Source organism: Magallana gigas, chromosome 4 (assembly GCF_963853765.1).
Source record: "Magallana gigas chromosome 4, xbMagGiga1.1, whole genome shotgun sequence".
NCBI classification, from domain to species: Eukaryota; Metazoa; Mollusca; class Bivalvia; order Ostreida; family Ostreidae; genus Magallana; species Magallana gigas.
The window spans coordinates 41,198,683-41,215,674 of record NC_088856.1 but is presented as its reverse complement, the minus strand read 5'-3'; the positions used below and the strand labels follow the sequence as shown (position 1 = coordinate 41,215,674).

Below are 16,992 nucleotides of genomic sequence, written 5' to 3'. Positions count from 1 at the left end.
TGTCACGTCAAAAAAGTACACGTATATATCTATACTAAACTATAATAAGTTAGCATTTTGGATATTGAGGGCATTTAACAATCTATAATCAGCAAAATTAATTAAAAAAGACAGTGGCGTTCAAACCAATCTCTGGAAGGCATGCATGAACGATAAAGCAATAGGTAGTGCAGTGTATTCCAAGTCTATCTAAATTTTTGAACTTTAAACTACACCTTAATTTAAAGCTTTTGTTAACTTTGTATTTACATAGCCGAACAAAATTCCATATTGATCCATGCATAGCAGGGCAGGTTCAATAAAACCAGAACGTACAATATAGAGCACCTACGAAAATGCCGCTCAGAAGTTAAAAAACAACCATGTCTACTTTGAATGACTACGAAATTTTGGACAAAATTGGAAGTGGGACTTATGGAGATGTTTTTAAAGCTCGGTTTAAACGTCAAAATAAAAGTACTGAGGTACGTAAACTGATTGTCAGCCATTTAAGTTTTGTGGTGTTGTTGGAAGAATGCGTAAGGTCTGCTGCTATTTAAATCGATTAAAGTCGAAAGAAATTTAAGAAAAAAATTCCACTGACTATAAATAGAACTCCAAAGATTTCACATAAAAGTATTTATGTACATTGGTAATTCCAGTTCATGTCGTGAACTGAAATATATACATAATATTATAATGGTGATGTACACAAATTAATATTATATGATATACTAAATGATGTTAATTTTGCAGAGCTACGTTTATAAGTAATGTAATCGATTATATGAGCAGTGACTCGTAACGGTGAAAAATTCAATGTTAGATATACATTGCATACTGTATAACTGGTGTGATTGTTGATTAATGGTGTGTAGTGAACAGACATATCGATTTAATATTCGAAATTTTTTTTTCAAAACAGGTCTACAAATAAATATTTCTAATTATACTTTATATAAGAGTCTAGTTATACTGTTCCCAGTAAAATACATTGTAGTCACATAAAGACAATTTTTTGTCGTTCAAACATGCATAACACGCTTAAATTCTATATGTTTATTTAAACTTAAGCATGTCGAGAGGTCATTGAAAACCAAAACAAAACTTTGTTTGCTAACGAATATTAAGCATCCTAAACGGGAGAGATTAGTTAAAACCAAAAGAATGTTTACATGTAGTATAACTTATTTCCATTTTCAGTAAGAACTGGACATGAAAGGATGTATAGCAAATTAATGATTGACAACATTATAATGTACTCATCTACAATCATAAATAACATTTACAACACTAATATCACTGTTTTTGATCGTTGATGAATTAATAATGAAAATCTTCTGTTCAAATATCTTGTCATTTTTGATGTTTTAACGATTCAATCTACGTTTGAGTAAGTCTGAAAAGAACACATTGTCAACATTCTATAATTGTAGAATCGTACCATCAATATGATACAAGCGGTTTTTTAAATTTTTAATTAACAATGAAAAATACAAATGGTGGAATTAATTCATCTTTATATTTGTTCTAATAGATAGTTCATGTGGATTGCACATTTTGAAATGATTATGATTGTATTTAAGTGTGAATTCAAATTAACATCTGATCAATATCGTTAGCGTGTGAAATTCTGCCGTCTTTACATTTTAACAAGCCATGCTTTTTTTCTTTCCATATTACAACAATTCAATTTATCTTCCCAGATTTTTGCAATAAAAAAGATCGACTTTACCAAGGCAAATACGAAAGAATTGGAACATCTTTCCCGCGAGGAGAGTATTCTCAGAAACCTCTGTAACACAAAGCATGAAAACATTGTCAGATACGTCACCTCGTTTAAGACGGATTCGGTGCTGTACATAGTGACCGAGTTATGCGCCGGGGGCTCACTCTACGACTATCTGAGACAGGTCAAGATAGGTTTAGAAGAGCACGAGTTCAAGACTTACCTGGAACAAATCTTAAATGGGGTCAAGGTACATTTGTAACGTTTGTTTGTTTGCATTTTTTATTTGGTCATTTTTTAGCGGGGGGGGGGGTGTTTTGTTGTTGTTATTGTATTTTGTTTTGTTTTTTTTTTCTTCTTTTTTTTCTTTCCTTCAGTCATTAAATGTATATCACCCTTTTTTTTTGTGAAATTAGTGCACGTGTTTCCTTACCTCTCTCTCCCTCTCCTGTCTCTCTATCTCTATCCTCCCCCTTTTGTTTTAGATAACATATTTTTGATTTATTGATAATTCAATTTTACCATCTTTTCAGTATCTCCATTCGAAGAATATTACTCACAGGGATTTAAAAACAAAGAATATCTTGCTCAGTTCAGACTGCCGCATAAAAATAGCCGACTTTGGAGTAGCAAAGTAAGTGTTGTCATTGATGTTGTTGTAGAAATTCATTACAAAAACAGTTGTAAGATTTAAATGCAAGTTGTATTATGTTGATAATCCATTATACTACATGTACATACATTACATTAAATGATAAAGATAGTTTATCATTCATTATTTTTTTAAATAATCAATTCAAAATAACTTATGCTGAAGGAGGTACGCTTTGTGTTTTAATTGCTGTATACATGCAGTTTTTAACGGTTATTCTATTGTAAATGAACTGTCTAATTTAAAACGTACAAAAAACTAAGTGAAATAATTTAAAAAAAAAATAGACGAAATTGATAAAAATAAGTGATAAGAGAGAACCAAAACCTAACAGTGTAAACACTCTCAAATTGGTTTTGTTAACAGAGAAGTAACCAGCAATAGAGCAACCAATACTGTCTATGTAGGTACAATGCACTACATAGCCCCGGAAATGACGGATGGAAAAGGAAACTATAATTCAAAGGTATTCGACTAACAAGACTGATTACATTCTTATCAAATTGCGTGTGTGTGGCATTTAGACTGTTTGGAAGAATTCTTACCTTCTTTGAAACTCGTACATTTTTAGTTAAATATAAGGCTGTTATTGTAGATTGATATTTGGGCCATTGGCTGCGACTGTTATGAAATGGGAACTTCCAAGTATGCTTTCGACGGCAGAAATGTCACAGAATTAAAAAATGCTGTGGGGAAAAATATGGTAAACAAATAGTGTGTATGTACAAATAAGATGTCTCAAAAAAACATTGCTGACTGACTTCTTATGTTTACTTGAATATGTTGTTAAAAATCTTAATATCAGTGATATTTGAATTAAATGATTTAAAAAATGATCGTACTTTTATCATATAAAATGCCAATTTGAAATAAAAGATTTAAAAAAAATTGATTCTATACATTAGATAGGTTCACCTTCCCGCATTTTATGGTGTAGTTTGAATGAATAGATAGGGACTATAATACTTCATTAGAACTTTATTCCAGTTACCAAATATCAACAGCCTTCGTTTTTGTGAAACAATGCGAGAAATGATCATCCAAATGTTGGCCCTTGACCCCACCAAACGTCCGGATGCAGCTACACTTCATGAAGAGGTATTACGTCACGATTGCCAAAATATGAAGCAGTGTCAAAAAAGTCACAAACAGACTCAAGTATTCTCTCACTCAACAGCTATCCCTGGACAACAAAGGAATGAAGTGTTTTTAAGTAGCCAGAGTTCAAATATATCGACCATTCAACGATGTCCAGGTGATATATGGTTTGGTACCTGAAAATAAAAATGTAGTTTACATAAGAAATATTAATAACAGTTCCGTGTTTGCAGATTGCCTGAGATGCCTAATTTCTATAGTTATTGTTTATATTTGTTCTCTAATCCTTTTTGCATTTCTTAACATTATCCTTAAGAATTAAATCTTCTGATTGTCAATGTGCTGTATTTATTCATTTCAGATCATGATAGGGAACCTACTCAGAATACAGACTCTTTTGAAAAACAGAATGGGGAAGGTAAATGTAATGTATTTGGTATTTTACTACGAATAGAGGAAATAAGTAACATTTTTTATTAAATGAGGTTTTTTTTTTTACAAAAGTGAAAATTGTGTAGATCTAGATTTGTCTGTATTGTTAGCATTAAAAAAACACTCGATCGAACTGTTTTTACAGACTCGTCCTGTTTGTCACCTCGTCCATATTCGAAAGGCCTGAAATTGACCGTAAGTGGGGAACAAAATACCGACTCGTATGAATTCAATAAGCCCAGAAGTGTGTCAACTTCATCTCTCGGGGGTAAGTCAGATTTTTTTTACTTTTTGTAATAGTAAAATATCTTTAATTTTTATAGTAGGATACCTGTATGACTGAAACGCTCTTTTTGAATGAAAACGCTTGTACTTTCTATGAGAATACAAACTACTGTAGCATTTTAAAAATGTTCCGTATACAATTTACTTGCAACTATAATTTCTATTCAAAAAGTCTGATTTTTTTGGATAAATAAATTTAACAAAGAGGTACACGTATCTAATTACCTTCAAACATAGCACATAAACTCTGTTACATTGTCATTCCATTCGTAATACAATGAGTCTTACAGTAATGTTTATTAATCTAGTGTCTCTCATCTTTAGATTCCATCAAAAGTACTTCATCTAGTCGCATCGGTAAATTTTCAACTATCTATCTATCTATCTATCTATCTATCTATCTATCTATCTATCTATCTATCGTTCCCTTTTTTCTCGATCTATGTTTAGTAAGTACTGTGAAAGCACAAACAACATCTTACAAGTATAAAGTACTAGTATAATCAAAACCCAATATTAATGACCAAACTTTCTGAACAGACTTGGAAAGCTTTAATTTGTAATCAAACGTAAAGTAAAAGTCAGAGTCTGTATTATTACGTAGAGTTCTACCGACTCTCTTCAGTTGATTTCACTATCTGTCTGTAGCAATCTTCTATCTCCATTTTACGTACTCCCTTTTGTCACTTGACAAGGTAAACAATATTACGTTAGAACGTATTTATCATAAATGTTCTGTTCTTTGCAGATTCTTCAAGTGATATTCCTAATCTTTACCAAACGTCTGTGGATAAATTTGATAAGTTAGTATTGTGATTAAGTATTTAAACACGATTTTCTTTCTATCAAAAACATCAACATTGCCACTTGCAGAACCATTCAACTAATTTAATCCTAGCAATGATACAGTACATTTCAATTACTGTGAAATATCAAATTTTTCCAAAATTGTTCAGCTGTTTTGCTGTATTTTTAGTTAATTATATTAACTTTTTTTCCTTTTTTATTCATTTTTTTTATATTTATTTTTTTAAAATCTCTGTAATTTGAGATATTCTTACATTTTATTGAATACAAACCTCAAGTTAATTAGTTGTAATTTCTTAATAAAACACCACTATTCATTTTGCAGACTGCTATACAACACGCTGATAAATGAAGGTGGGCGTGATGTTTACAGAAATCTGGGAAATCTTATGCTGAAAGAGAATTGGCAAACGGAGGATTTCGAAGTATGTAACACCTTTTTCATTAATATTAGTATCCTCATAAAACAGACAATTAACATGGAGACTTTAAATTTTCTAAAGTATATCTTACAAATATGCCTGTCATATACAATTTTGCCAACACTTTCTTTCGATTTTACCACTATTATTCCTTCACCCATAAAAATGTATTTATTTGCTTGTTTTTTGAAAAAAATTCAAAATATTAAAATATGACTGATGATAAAGATCCAATCCGAAATCTAATCAATTAACAATTATCAACAGCTTACACCAATTTATTGTTTAACGTGACTTGCTAAGGTATTTCATTAATTTTGTACATATAACTATGTCACCATAGTAGATGTATTCAACCATCGCAAATATTTTTTTTCCAAAATGTGATAGCTAGAAATATCCCCTGTATGGTCTAATCACAGCCCTATATTTCCTGCAAGTTGAGATAAATTGAATTTTATAATAAAGTTTCTCAAACAGTTATAATATATAATCCGGAGCCGTCTTAAAATTTTACATTAATAATTTAAAAATCATATTATACATGAATGAATAAATAAGATAAAATCATTTTTTGTTCTCATTGACTATCACAGCGTTTAGATCAAGTTCTTGGGGAAAGGTTTGCTTGGTTACGAACTCTTGTATTGACGGTTAAAAATTTGGAAGACGGTGTGAGGGAATACTCGAACAGATAGGAGATTGCCTTTCCACTATCAAGCCTCCCCAAGTGCTGATTTTATGGTGCTTGTCAGAAGATATATCATCAGAAAAGAGTTTCAAACAGTGTCTAGATCAGAAGCATTTGATTGCATGCACGCCAGACGTGTCACTTTGAAGCAGACGAGTCCTGCACTAGTTAGATGTAGACAAAGGATTCAAATTCGGAGAATAAAAGAAAGAGGACAAAGGGACAATTAATTTTCCGTAAAAAATGTCATTTGTAAAAGTGTGTTTACTTGAACAGGTGTATAGCAATGAGTTTCAGGGAGGACATAATTTCATAAGATTGGAGAATTGTAATCATTCTGAAATAAATAAATCATTTTCAATCAGAGAAAGGCTTTTTTTTATTTATGCAAGTTGCATAGCAAATGTGATAACGTAAATTCACAAGAAAATAAGAACAACTCATTAAAATACAACTTAGGATCAATAAGATTCAAGGCACTGATGTACACTGTACATGTAATATTAGATATATAAAAATATATACATGAAAGTTATATACTAGATTTCTCCCATCAAAACCTGACCGTGTTTAATGTTTGCAAAATAATACTACACAAATTTGGCACTGAGAGTAAGAATAATGTTTCAGAATATATGGTTTCCAAAAAGTTCCTCCAAATAACAATATGATTGTCATGAAAAATCAAATGGTTCAAAATATAGTAGTATTGTTTTACATGGAGAAAGTGTTAATTGTCTGTAATATTAAAATGTCTGGATAATATAGACTATTTCATAATTTCTAAAAATCGTATACATGTAGACAGACAGTATAACACTGTATGCGATCTATAGATCTTTAATTTGATTGATAAAAGCAACATTATAGCAATGTAGGAAAAATGATATTCGTGACAAAAATTCACAATATACATGCATGTAATACAAAACCATTATTTTTGCAGCATCAGACATTTGTAGCAGGGAGAAACTTGTATTGAATCTAATAATAAAATACTTGTATAGTATATTGTAAAAACAAATGCATATACTCTTCAAGCAAAACACTGTATACCGTATAAAGATGGTGAATGTATGTATCACTTTTAACAATTGATGAAAATGGATTTCTAACCAGCAGTATCATAATACATAATAATATAATCATCATAAATTTTACCATTATGTCAATAGCATGTAAATGAACTGGACGGATCTATAATATCTACATGTATTTGACTTATTAAAAAATCATAATGTTAAAATACAATTAAATATCATTGCATTCACAGGGACAATTTGAAGTGTAAGATCCGTTAAACTACTATACAATCATGTATCTACAATAAATTCGATAACAGTTGTTACCCGGATATAAACAAACAAAACCACAAAAATAATTTCTGATAAATACTCATTTATGGCAGGAATAACAAAATAGTCTTCGTGCATAAGAACTCACAACCGTCAATATATTATCAACAGATCTGCTAATGTTAATGTTAACATGTCGTTTGATCTAGGATGTAACGTGAGACCTAATCTCTAGCATACGGAGGTAGAAAAGTTGGTCCCTGTACTTTTCAAACATGGTTGGTCCAAGAATTTCTGTCAGAAAAGCCTGAAAACAGATTCAAATGTTTCTTTGGTAAACTTTCTTTTCTAAAGAATCGCAGTGTAAGACAAGTGAGCAACCTTAAACTTTAGCTAAAAAAAAATTTAAGGCATTATCGTAAAACTAACATTTGGTTTCATATACAAAATAAATTCTTCTCTATTATTTACATTCTACAATTAAAGTGTAGATGGTGATTCTACAAATGCAAAAACATTTAAATGGACCAGGTATATATTCCTCAAAAATTGTAAATTTACCTTCACTAAATCGTCATTTTGTACATTTGCCATGACGTCATAGCATTTCTGTAGATTGTCTTTGCCCAATGCGTCAGCAATCTCACTGAAAAAAAACCCCAAAAAACAAAACATTATTCAACAGTTTCTTCACGTCATTCTAATAAACACAGTCACAAGGATAACTTGGGTTGGATTTGGTTAAAAATTCTAACCAAATATTTATCAAAGAATATTTATTTCTTTAAAATATTTAAAATATAGGACAAAAGCAACAAAACTGCAAACATGTATACTATTCAAATCAACCATAAATCTATAAATCCAATATTATTAATTTAGGCTATTAGAATACTTGACTGTTGATTGAAATTTATCTGTTAGATCTGATTATTAGTCAGCATGTATAAAGTTGTGTTGTTTATTTAATTAAATATTAAAGGGAACTTCAACTACAATTTCTTTTACCTTTGAATATTGCTGATTTCTGACACAACTGATTCAGATTCCATGTTTCCAATCATTGCTGAAATATCAGTAACAATATCTTTAGATAAAATATTCTGAATCAATAAAAAAAATCCTTATGGTTCTAACTAAAATGACAACACAACAATCGTTTGACATTGATTTATTTGAGAACATGGCACATAATATCTTCTCATGTTTAGATTAAAGCTTGGGAATCATAGAAGAATTTCAGCAGACACAGAATGGAAATGTGCTACATGTCTTCGAATTTTAATATTAAAAAATTTACAAGTAATTTGTAAAAAGTAGAATAGTTGAGTAAAAGTTGTAGTAGAATTCTGTGTGCTTTAAGACTGGTCACAAACATAGGAAAAATGCCAAGTGTATGTGTGACATACAGAGAGAACAAAAGCATTACAAGGAACCCTATCATGTAAGAAGTCACAATTTTGCTTGCAAAAGCAGCTTTTTAGAAGCAAAATGGGTTATCTCTAAGTAGAAATAAAAGTCTAGAATAAACTGACATTTCAGTAGCTTCAAAGAATTTAACTTAGTTCAATTTAATGTATTCTTAAAAACTGCTTCAACAACTAATAAAATTACATGTACTGGGTTGTTTAATGAATTTTATGCTGTTTATACTTAGGGTACCTCCCTACACCTAGACTTATACTCTTTAAGACACTACGTCACAAGATGGCGATTTAAATGTTTTGTTAAACTGTTTATAATACATGTATATTCGATAAGGTTGAATATCGTTGTAGCTCAGTGGTTAAAGTATTGGGCTTCTGAACCACAGATCATGAGTTCAAATCCGCATGGAGCTTTTGTTTATGTTAACTGAATTAAATTTTGAAAATGTAATTTTCTTTCCAAAATTGCACACTTCTATGCCTATTAGACTGAAAAACTTCTTATCTATAATGATATCTATCATAATCAAGTACATGTAATTTTCTGCTGATTAAAGAAAATATTTTACGGTGTAGTGAGCCACCTTAACACATTGTGCGACAGAATAAAAGTTTCAAGACAACAAAACATCTCCTGATGACCAGAAAAAAACACTTGAAGTTTATTTACTTACATATTACAAATTTAATACACTGTGACCTTTATTTGCAGTCAATTTATTTATTTTTAATGAAGGGCGTGTAATTCATACTGCATTTTTACAACTTTTACAGTAGAACATTGTATTGGCAAAAGTTCAAAAGTTGAGAGAGTGAAGTTTTCATCAGTGGCACTAGGGACACGGAAACCATAGTAATGAATTGAGGACTGTGACATACACTTAAGAAGGTAGAATGTCATTAGAGCGAAAGATAATCATGTGTGGTGACATGCAATGAATGCATTGTGCAGACTTACAAGCTGAGGATGTGTTTTCTTTGTCTGGTAAAATAACAATTAACAATAATGGGAATACACTAATAAGAACAAAGTTTTTAAAATAAATACCTATTAATCTAATGCATTTTTTTTAAATCTTGGTCTCACTTTTTCACAATATATTCCTATTGTAAACTAAGACTCGGATCAATTAAGACCTTTTTTTAGTAAGTTTAAACATGACCCAACATCTGATCTCATTTTAAAGTACAATGTAAATACTACTTCATTTAATTAAAAAAAAAACATGCAATAAAACTTACACTGGATGTCTTTATAAGATCTCAATTTTACATGTATATTAACTAGAATTGAAAACTTACCGACAATTCCTTTGACTGTATCAGTTGTCTTTCTCTTTTCAAATGGAACATATTTCTCTCTTACAGTGCTATAAAGGTAAATGTCAATCATTTTCACAAACTTGCAAGATGTAATGCCAAATCAGCATGACTTTTAATTGCAAACAAATTAATTATGTTCCTATTGGCTGTTATCTACCTCTCTTCCCTCTCGTCACTACTGTTGGACAGGCCTCTCTTAAAGCTCACTTCCTGTCCGCGTGTAAAAAGTCGCACGGAGTCCCCGCCTCCTTTCACCTGTCAATCAAACAACCAAAAAAAAAAATTTCAAAAACGTAATAACGTTTTTAGGGTATTAAGATTTTTAGGTGTAATTGTAGGTGCACTAGTATCTTTTATTGTAAGGACTCAATCTTTTTTGAGGGGTAGGAGTGGGTAGTATATGAACTTACATTTTGCATTGTATGTAAAAAAAATATCAAAAGTGTCAAGGGATGGATGCAGACTGTATACTTTGTGTTGGGATTATTACTCCTTTAGTCTTTTATGAAGAAAGATTTTAGAGTGCACCTTTATTTTGTGAGGACTCCTATGAGGGGATGGATTGACTTACACTTCCTGTGTTAGATGAGGATCTAGATGATGAAATGTTTTTTAAGGGGATAGGGGAATGAGTTGAGGCTGTACTTACATTCTGTGTCGTGGGTGAGGACTCCCCTGAGGTCATCCCTATCCCTGTATCACTACTGCTGCTCTCGATTCTCTTTTTTTCTGAAATATTTCAAGAACATGCACTGTTCACTATACTTTTACTTTTTCACAGTCAACAAAAAACTGATAAAGTGAAGATGAAAATGAACCAAATAATCTAAATATCTCACCATCTGCAATTTTGGAAAGAATTTTTTTCTTCTTTTTTGTTCTCTGGGTACCCTGCAAATAAGTCTTAAAGGTATAGGAAATCTCTTTAAACAATAAAGTTAAAAAAAAAATTGCATTCTTGCACTTAAAGCTGTAAATGAAAAACTGTATGAAGTGATTTAAGAAACTAAGAATATGTGCAAATCCCATTTTCATACTTTATTGTCAGATGAGGATTCTTCTAAGGTGGGATCCGATTCTTGCCTCCTGACTGGAAAAGGTGTCCCGTTATACTGGAATGGAGTCAACTGGTCTCTCATTCCGTGCACCATTAGTTTAGCAGCCTGGTGTGGATGAACAGTCAACCTCTCCACATGCTCCCGAACACCAAACACATCATCCTCAAAATTAGAACACTGTGACCCTGTGTCTCCATTTCGATGACCTCTGGCATTCGACCTTTGCACCCTCTCAATAACCAGCGTACTTTCACCCTCTTCATCCCCATCATCCCCTAGCAAGAATCTGATTGGATCCTCGTCGTAGTCTGCTGTGTCGCTATGGTTACTGTATGTGCCAGTGTCTGTGTCAGAACTCTCTTGTTTGACTGAACCCAACTTTAGCTTCTTCATCTTTTCCATTGTTCTGCTCATGCTTTTTCGTTGATTTTCTCTCCTGTATGTGTCTATCTTCCGTTTGATGGCCAGCCACGCGTGAGACATGGTCTGGTATTTCTGTTCCGCCATTTTCCTCCTCCTCTCCCTCGCTGAGTGTGTCTTGCTCTGTCCTTCCTTCAGTTTGGGCTGATGCTTTCTATGTTGTCTGTCTGGAGAGTTACTTTTATCTATTGGCTGTCGGATATAAACAAATTAAGAACAGATTAATGTCTTTTCAAAACAAATGAGACTTCATTCATGATAATCATTAGAAAAAAATTAGTAAATGCATGGTGGTATCTGATTTAACAGAGGACTTTTTTTGGATAATGAAAGTGGATCATTTTGGAAAAATTTGATTATCTACATCAGGTTTCAGTATTATCCTATGTTCGACACATAAGGCAATAATAAAAACGAAGTGGGATATAGCAAATAAAAGTTATGGATACTCATTTTATCAATCACTAATTCCTCCTTGCTGCTATAAATGTTTGAAGTGCAATTTTGGGAAAACACATTCTCTATCCCTTACTCACCTCTGCCAGCCTCTTTCTGATGTACACGTTACTGACTATGTTTGTCGCGCTGGGTCGGCAGTCTGGTTCCTCATCCAACATGGAATACACTATGGATTTCAAGCTGTCACTGTAGTTTGCAGGAAAAGGGGGTCTCTGTCAAGATAACAGTTATTATAAGTTCAGGTTACAAATAAAGCAAAGAAAAAATAGTTACCTTTTTTTTAAGCAGTATATTCCATAACTTCAGACAGTTAGCCTATTTTTATTGCATTTTTTAAAATGAGGAAAACATAATTTTTTTTTTATAACCTTGATTAATCTATTAAATGGAAAACATGATTTATTTCTCTTTTCAAAACAGCAATACAATTTATAAATCAATGCAACAACATGTTTACATCTTATATACATATATAAGCATAAAACTCAAAACTGAACAAAAAGTTATCACTCACCTCGTCACTGCAAACCTTCTTACAAAGGGCAAACAAGCTGTCATTTCCAAAGGCTTTCTGCAAGGCAACCATTTCATAGCAACAACAGCCAAAACTCCAAATGTCTGACTGTTGAAAAAAACAATGAAAAACATAAACTGTCTAGAGCTTTTTCACTGAATGGCTAACAGACGAAGTCTAGAAAATATTGTTTTCATAATGACTGGAATATACTTTTTATATTTTACATAAAAATTATTCAAATTCATATTCCTTTGAAACAGCAACAGAACCCTTGACATTAAATTCAATCAAGTACATCTAAGACAACAGCCAAGAAGACCATGATAAATTTGTATACATTGCATTAAATTCTTCTTTTTCGAAAACCTTATCATATAGTCTAAAAATTGAGAATTGAAATTTTACACAGTAACACTTAGACTTACTTTATGGTTATAAGGTAAGTGTTTGAATAACTCTGGACTCATATACGCTGGTGTCCCGACAAAACTCTCAGCTTTACTCTGGTTCAGCTCCAGTAACCTGTTTTGATAAATATAAAAATGCTAAGTAATTTTTTTTTTAGTTAAAAAGCATTCAGCAAGTTAGAATTCACAATTATTCTAAATAAAAAATTTATCCTTCTTCAGTTTATTTTCAAAGCAGGTAGATCTAATAGTTAAATAAAAGGGTAGGTATTGAAACACTGTTAATATTACTGTTCAACATACATGTACATTTAAATTAATTCATGTATTTTACAGCTTTACCTCCTAATAATAACACCTACACATTAGTATAAGTATACAAAAATCTTTCCTTCTAGCATAAACCGCATCTTCCTTCACTCTATATTTTTATGAAAAGTAGTGTTGGGAAAATTGGAAAATTTTAATAATCGATTATCGGAAATAATCGAAAGTGTATAATTGATTCAATAATCGAAAGTTTTAAAATTATGATTAATTGAATAAAACAATTCTCTGAACAAAAACTTGCGTCTTGCGTTGTATATACAGTAATATACATGTACTTGTTTCAGTTGTTTGAAGCTATCAAATATTTATTCAAATAAATCAAATATGTTAATAAAATTTAATATTATTATGCACATACAATCTTATTTACTGCACCTGGTTAGAATAAAAGAAAACTATATATATATAAGAAAATAAAATTATGTTGTACCATTTATAGTAACTAGGAAGATAGGAACAAGTTCAAACTTCAAACAATAAACATAAACAATTTAAAATGTTACGAATTAATTTGAATTCAGAGTTCAAATCCCATTTCAAAAACATTCAACAAAAACAATTTTAACTGTTTTTAGCATCATAACTAGACAGTTCACAACTGACCGAGTCACATGACATACAACGTCAGTGTTTCACCAGTACCTTTCAAGGTTTTTCTTCAAGAAAATGAGCAAGTCAACATTTGCACAATGTAGTCTTCTTTTTAATTAACTATTTCCCCTACTATACTAATTGGATCTTGATTTGAGGCATCTGCATTGTCCGTGAGGCTTGCACATGGCGTCGCCATTTTGTTTAAACCTATTTTCATTTTAATGTTTGAAAAAAAGTCGTCGTACGAAGAATTTTCGTAAATTACGGTTTTTTAAATTTTTTTTTTAAACAATCGATTATGAAAATCTTAATCAATCATCAACATCGGGAGTCATTTAGCAACCGACTTTCAATTGTCGGCGATAATCGGCCCATCACTACTTATAAGATATACATGTACATGTATATATAAATGTGAATAAAAAACATACTAATGCATAAATTGATACACTATACTTTGCAATGCCAAGGTCACCAAGCTTCAAGGATAGGTCACCCATCAGGAAAATATTCTTGGCCTTTAGGTCTCGGTGTAGAATCTTCTGGCCATGGAGGTACTAGTATAGTATTATAAACAAAACTAAATCAACACTACAGGTATAACTGTATGTCAAAGATATTCATGGACTTAATCTTCATGCGGCTGCAGGGGGCAGGATCTATTACAAATTTTGCTTTTCCTTAATAAGACAATACTGGAAACATGGGACATGAAATGTGATAAACTTTTATGTGTAGAAATTGAAACTTTTTTGGAGAACCTTGGGTAACTGGTATTTCTATATATAATAAATTACATGTAGTATATTTTTTGTGTTTTCTACATTTATTTATATTATTAGCAGACTTCAAACTAGCTACATGTATAAGCAAACATGATAATTCACTGTCAAAGGCCTAGCCTGCCTTGACAAAAGTGTGATGTAGTTGATGATGTTAATCAGTCTCCACACACCATGCTCAATAGTTAAATAACCAATATCTAGAGCGAATTGAACACCCCCCCCCCCCCTTTCCATCCCAGACCTCAAGTCTCACTACTCTGTGTACTAGTAATTTTAAAAGGGTAGAGCACATTTTTTGGTTTAATTATTTTCAGTTTTTTTCCTACAACTATATAATTATTAAGGTCCAAATTTTTAGTGCTAATTTTTCCCACTTGAACTTTTTCCTCAACCCCTTTCAAATATTAAGGTTCTTTTTCAGGAATATCAGAATAAATAATTGAAAAAAAGAACTACAAATCTTTGAACTAAAACATCACATTTTTCCCCAACGCAAAAGCCACATCAGTTTCACATAAGTGCAAGGTTCCTTTCCTAAAATGTATGAGATAAAAAAATATCCTACCTGGAGTCCGGCAGCTATCTGGAACATCCAATGACACACACGGACCTCCGGCAGACTTTTCCCATTTCTGTTCCGCAGGTAAACTTCAAGGTCCCCGCCATCGCAGTACTCTGTTACTATATTTAGACACTCATCGTCTTCAAATGACTCGATGTAGTTGAGGATGTGCTCGTGTCGGACCTTAGAGAGGAGCTCGGCTTCTCTCAGAGCCTGAGTTCTCTCTGACTCTTGACCCTGGAAGTTGATTCTCTTCACAGCATACTGTAAATATACATGACTGTATGTATGAACTTTAATATCTAAAACATTGAACATTAAAGGGGTATTTCCCTCCCACCTATTTCAATTGTATTTCGTACACAAGCATGTGTGTTATTTATTAAAAGTTTTCAAATTTAGGTGGAAACAATAACTTGTGACACACTTTATACTTGTTTTCTATCATATCGCGGGTTCTACCGTATCGCAGTATTTCTGTTTACATATAGTAGCACGTGCTGAAATTGACATTTGAGGTCGGAATATTTTTAGGCATTGTAAATAAAGGCATGCTGAACATCATTGAGGTATATAATAGAGGAAACTCACAATTATAAAAAAATTTCTGGAAATATTTCAGTATTGATTGTTGATAGATTTTCCCAAAAATTGATTTAACTGCCGCGATATCATACGACCAGCTCATAAATATTTTTCCCATCTTGCACTGTAAATTTATATATCCTGCTCAATTGAGGTATTATATCCAAACAGGCTATTTCAGGTAGGTAAATAAATTGTGTACATGTGTATAGGTCATTTAAGCTATGTAGCTATAAAATCTAGGGGGTTTTACTGGACCTAACATTTGGAATATGATAAGATCATTAATATAGGTTCAGCCGATATTCTCTTTTGAGAAGTGGACAGGCATAGCCTACATCCACGTGTAAAAATAATTGCCACCCGGCACCACATGTAGTATGTAGGATGTAGGCGAGTATGCCTGTCCACTTCTTAAAAGAGAATGGCTCAGCCGAATGTCCACCGAGATATTAGGGGAAATCCCTAAAATTTCCAAACCTAATACTCTTGCGTAAAATGATTTTTATCTAAGATATGTTTTCAAATTATGAACACGGTTGTTCTTTTACATATATTCCACACCATCCTGTGTTAAAATCAGAAGTTGACGAACTGAAAAATCGGAATTCCCGCTGAACATGCTTTCTTACCCTTCGATTCTCCTTGTCCTTTATCAAGTACACAGTGCCAAAGGAACCGTGTCCAAGGACTGCCTCAAACTCTAACACAGCCTCCTCTTCCTCCATGGCATCATTTTTACACAGCGAGATCTAGATACTTATCCAGGGTTTAGTTTCGACATGTTGACATTTAGCCATGTGAATGGTTTCCTCGAGATTGTAAACAATTTCAATCGACGTCACTCAGGTGTTTGAAATTGACCACGTCTAATAGGAAAAACCCAGTACTGCAACCTTGGAAATCCGTATTTCAAGTAATGGATCTCTCTCTCTCTCTCTCTCTCTCTCTCTCTCTCTCTCTCTCTCTCTCTCTCTCTCTCTCTCTCTCTCTCTCTCTCTCTCTCTCTCTCTGAATATCTCTCTCTCTCTCTCTCTCTCTCTCTCTCTCTCTCTCTCTCTCTCTCTCTCTCTCTCTCTCTCTCTCTCTCTCTCTCTCTCTCTCTCTCTCTCTCTCTCTCTCTCTCTCTCTATAT

The 16,992-nt window shown here is 32.3% G+C and overlaps 2 protein-coding genes across 3 annotated transcripts; one reads left to right on the top strand and one right to left on the bottom strand.

The window, feature by feature from the left end:
* Positions 1-264: 264 nt before the first annotated feature.
* Positions 265-6,446, top strand: LOC105336214 (serine/threonine-protein kinase 26). Its single transcript, XM_011440440.4, has 12 exons — positions 265-464; positions 1,686-1,958; positions 2,242-2,342; positions 2,727-2,826; positions 2,956-3,063; positions 3,348-3,615; positions 3,820-3,876; positions 4,036-4,158; positions 4,500-4,532; positions 4,924-4,978; positions 5,308-5,407; positions 6,001-6,446. The coding sequence occupies exons 1-12, from the start codon at positions 363-365 to the stop codon at positions 6,100-6,102; spliced, it is 1,422 nt and encodes a 473-aa protein (XP_011438742.4). The 5' UTR covers positions 265-362; the 3' UTR covers positions 6,103-6,446.
* A 174-nt stretch (positions 6,447-6,620) lies between these two features.
* LOC105336215 (uncharacterized) lies at positions 6,621-16,713 on the bottom strand. Of its 2 annotated transcripts, XM_066082463.1 has the most exons (15): positions 16,490-16,713; positions 15,276-15,536; positions 14,382-14,482; positions 13,020-13,116; positions 12,592-12,699; positions 12,155-12,289; positions 11,178-11,810; positions 10,980-11,031; positions 10,790-10,869; positions 10,298-10,395; positions 10,120-10,187; positions 9,776-9,799; positions 8,399-8,456; positions 7,952-8,036; positions 6,621-7,697 (listed from the first exon to the last, which is right to left on the bottom strand). In XM_066082463.1, the coding sequence occupies exons 1-15, from the start codon at positions 16,583-16,585 to the stop codon at positions 7,596-7,598; spliced, it is 1,998 nt and encodes a 665-aa protein (XP_065938535.1). In that variant the 5' UTR covers positions 16,586-16,713; the 3' UTR covers positions 6,621-7,595. The 2 variants fall into 2 exon arrangements, with proteins under 2 accessions (XP_065938535.1, XP_065938536.1); XM_066082464.1 differs by lacking the exon at positions 9,776-9,799 and having other exon boundaries at positions 16,490-16,712.
* Positions 16,714-16,992: the final 279 nt, after the last annotated feature.

Bases quoted from the DNA above. Each gene is read 5' to 3' on its own strand.
- LOC105336214 (XM_011440440.4), top strand. From the start codon at position 363: ATGTCTACTTTGAATGACTACGAAATTTTGGACAAAATTGGAAGTGGG. The intron at 1,959-2,241 runs GTACATTTGTAA...CCATCTTTTCAG, and splicing joins AAATCTTAAATGGGGTCAAG to TATCTCCATTCGAAGAATAT. The intron at 3,616-3,819 runs GTGATATATGGT...TATTCATTTCAG, and splicing joins GACCATTCAACGATGTCCAG to ATCATGATAGGGAACCTACT.
- LOC105336215 (XM_066082463.1), bottom strand. From the start codon at position 16,585: ATGGAGGAAGAGGAGGCTGTGTTAGAGTTTGAGGCAGTCCTTGGACAC. The intron at 10,870-10,979 runs GTGAGATATTTA...GAAATATTTCAG, and splicing joins TCTTTCCAAAATTGCAGATG to AAAAAAAGAGAATCGAGAGC. The intron at 8,457-9,775 runs GTAAGTCTGCAC...CTGATATTTCAG, and splicing joins AGAAAACACATCCTCAGCTT to CAATGATTGGAAACATGGAA.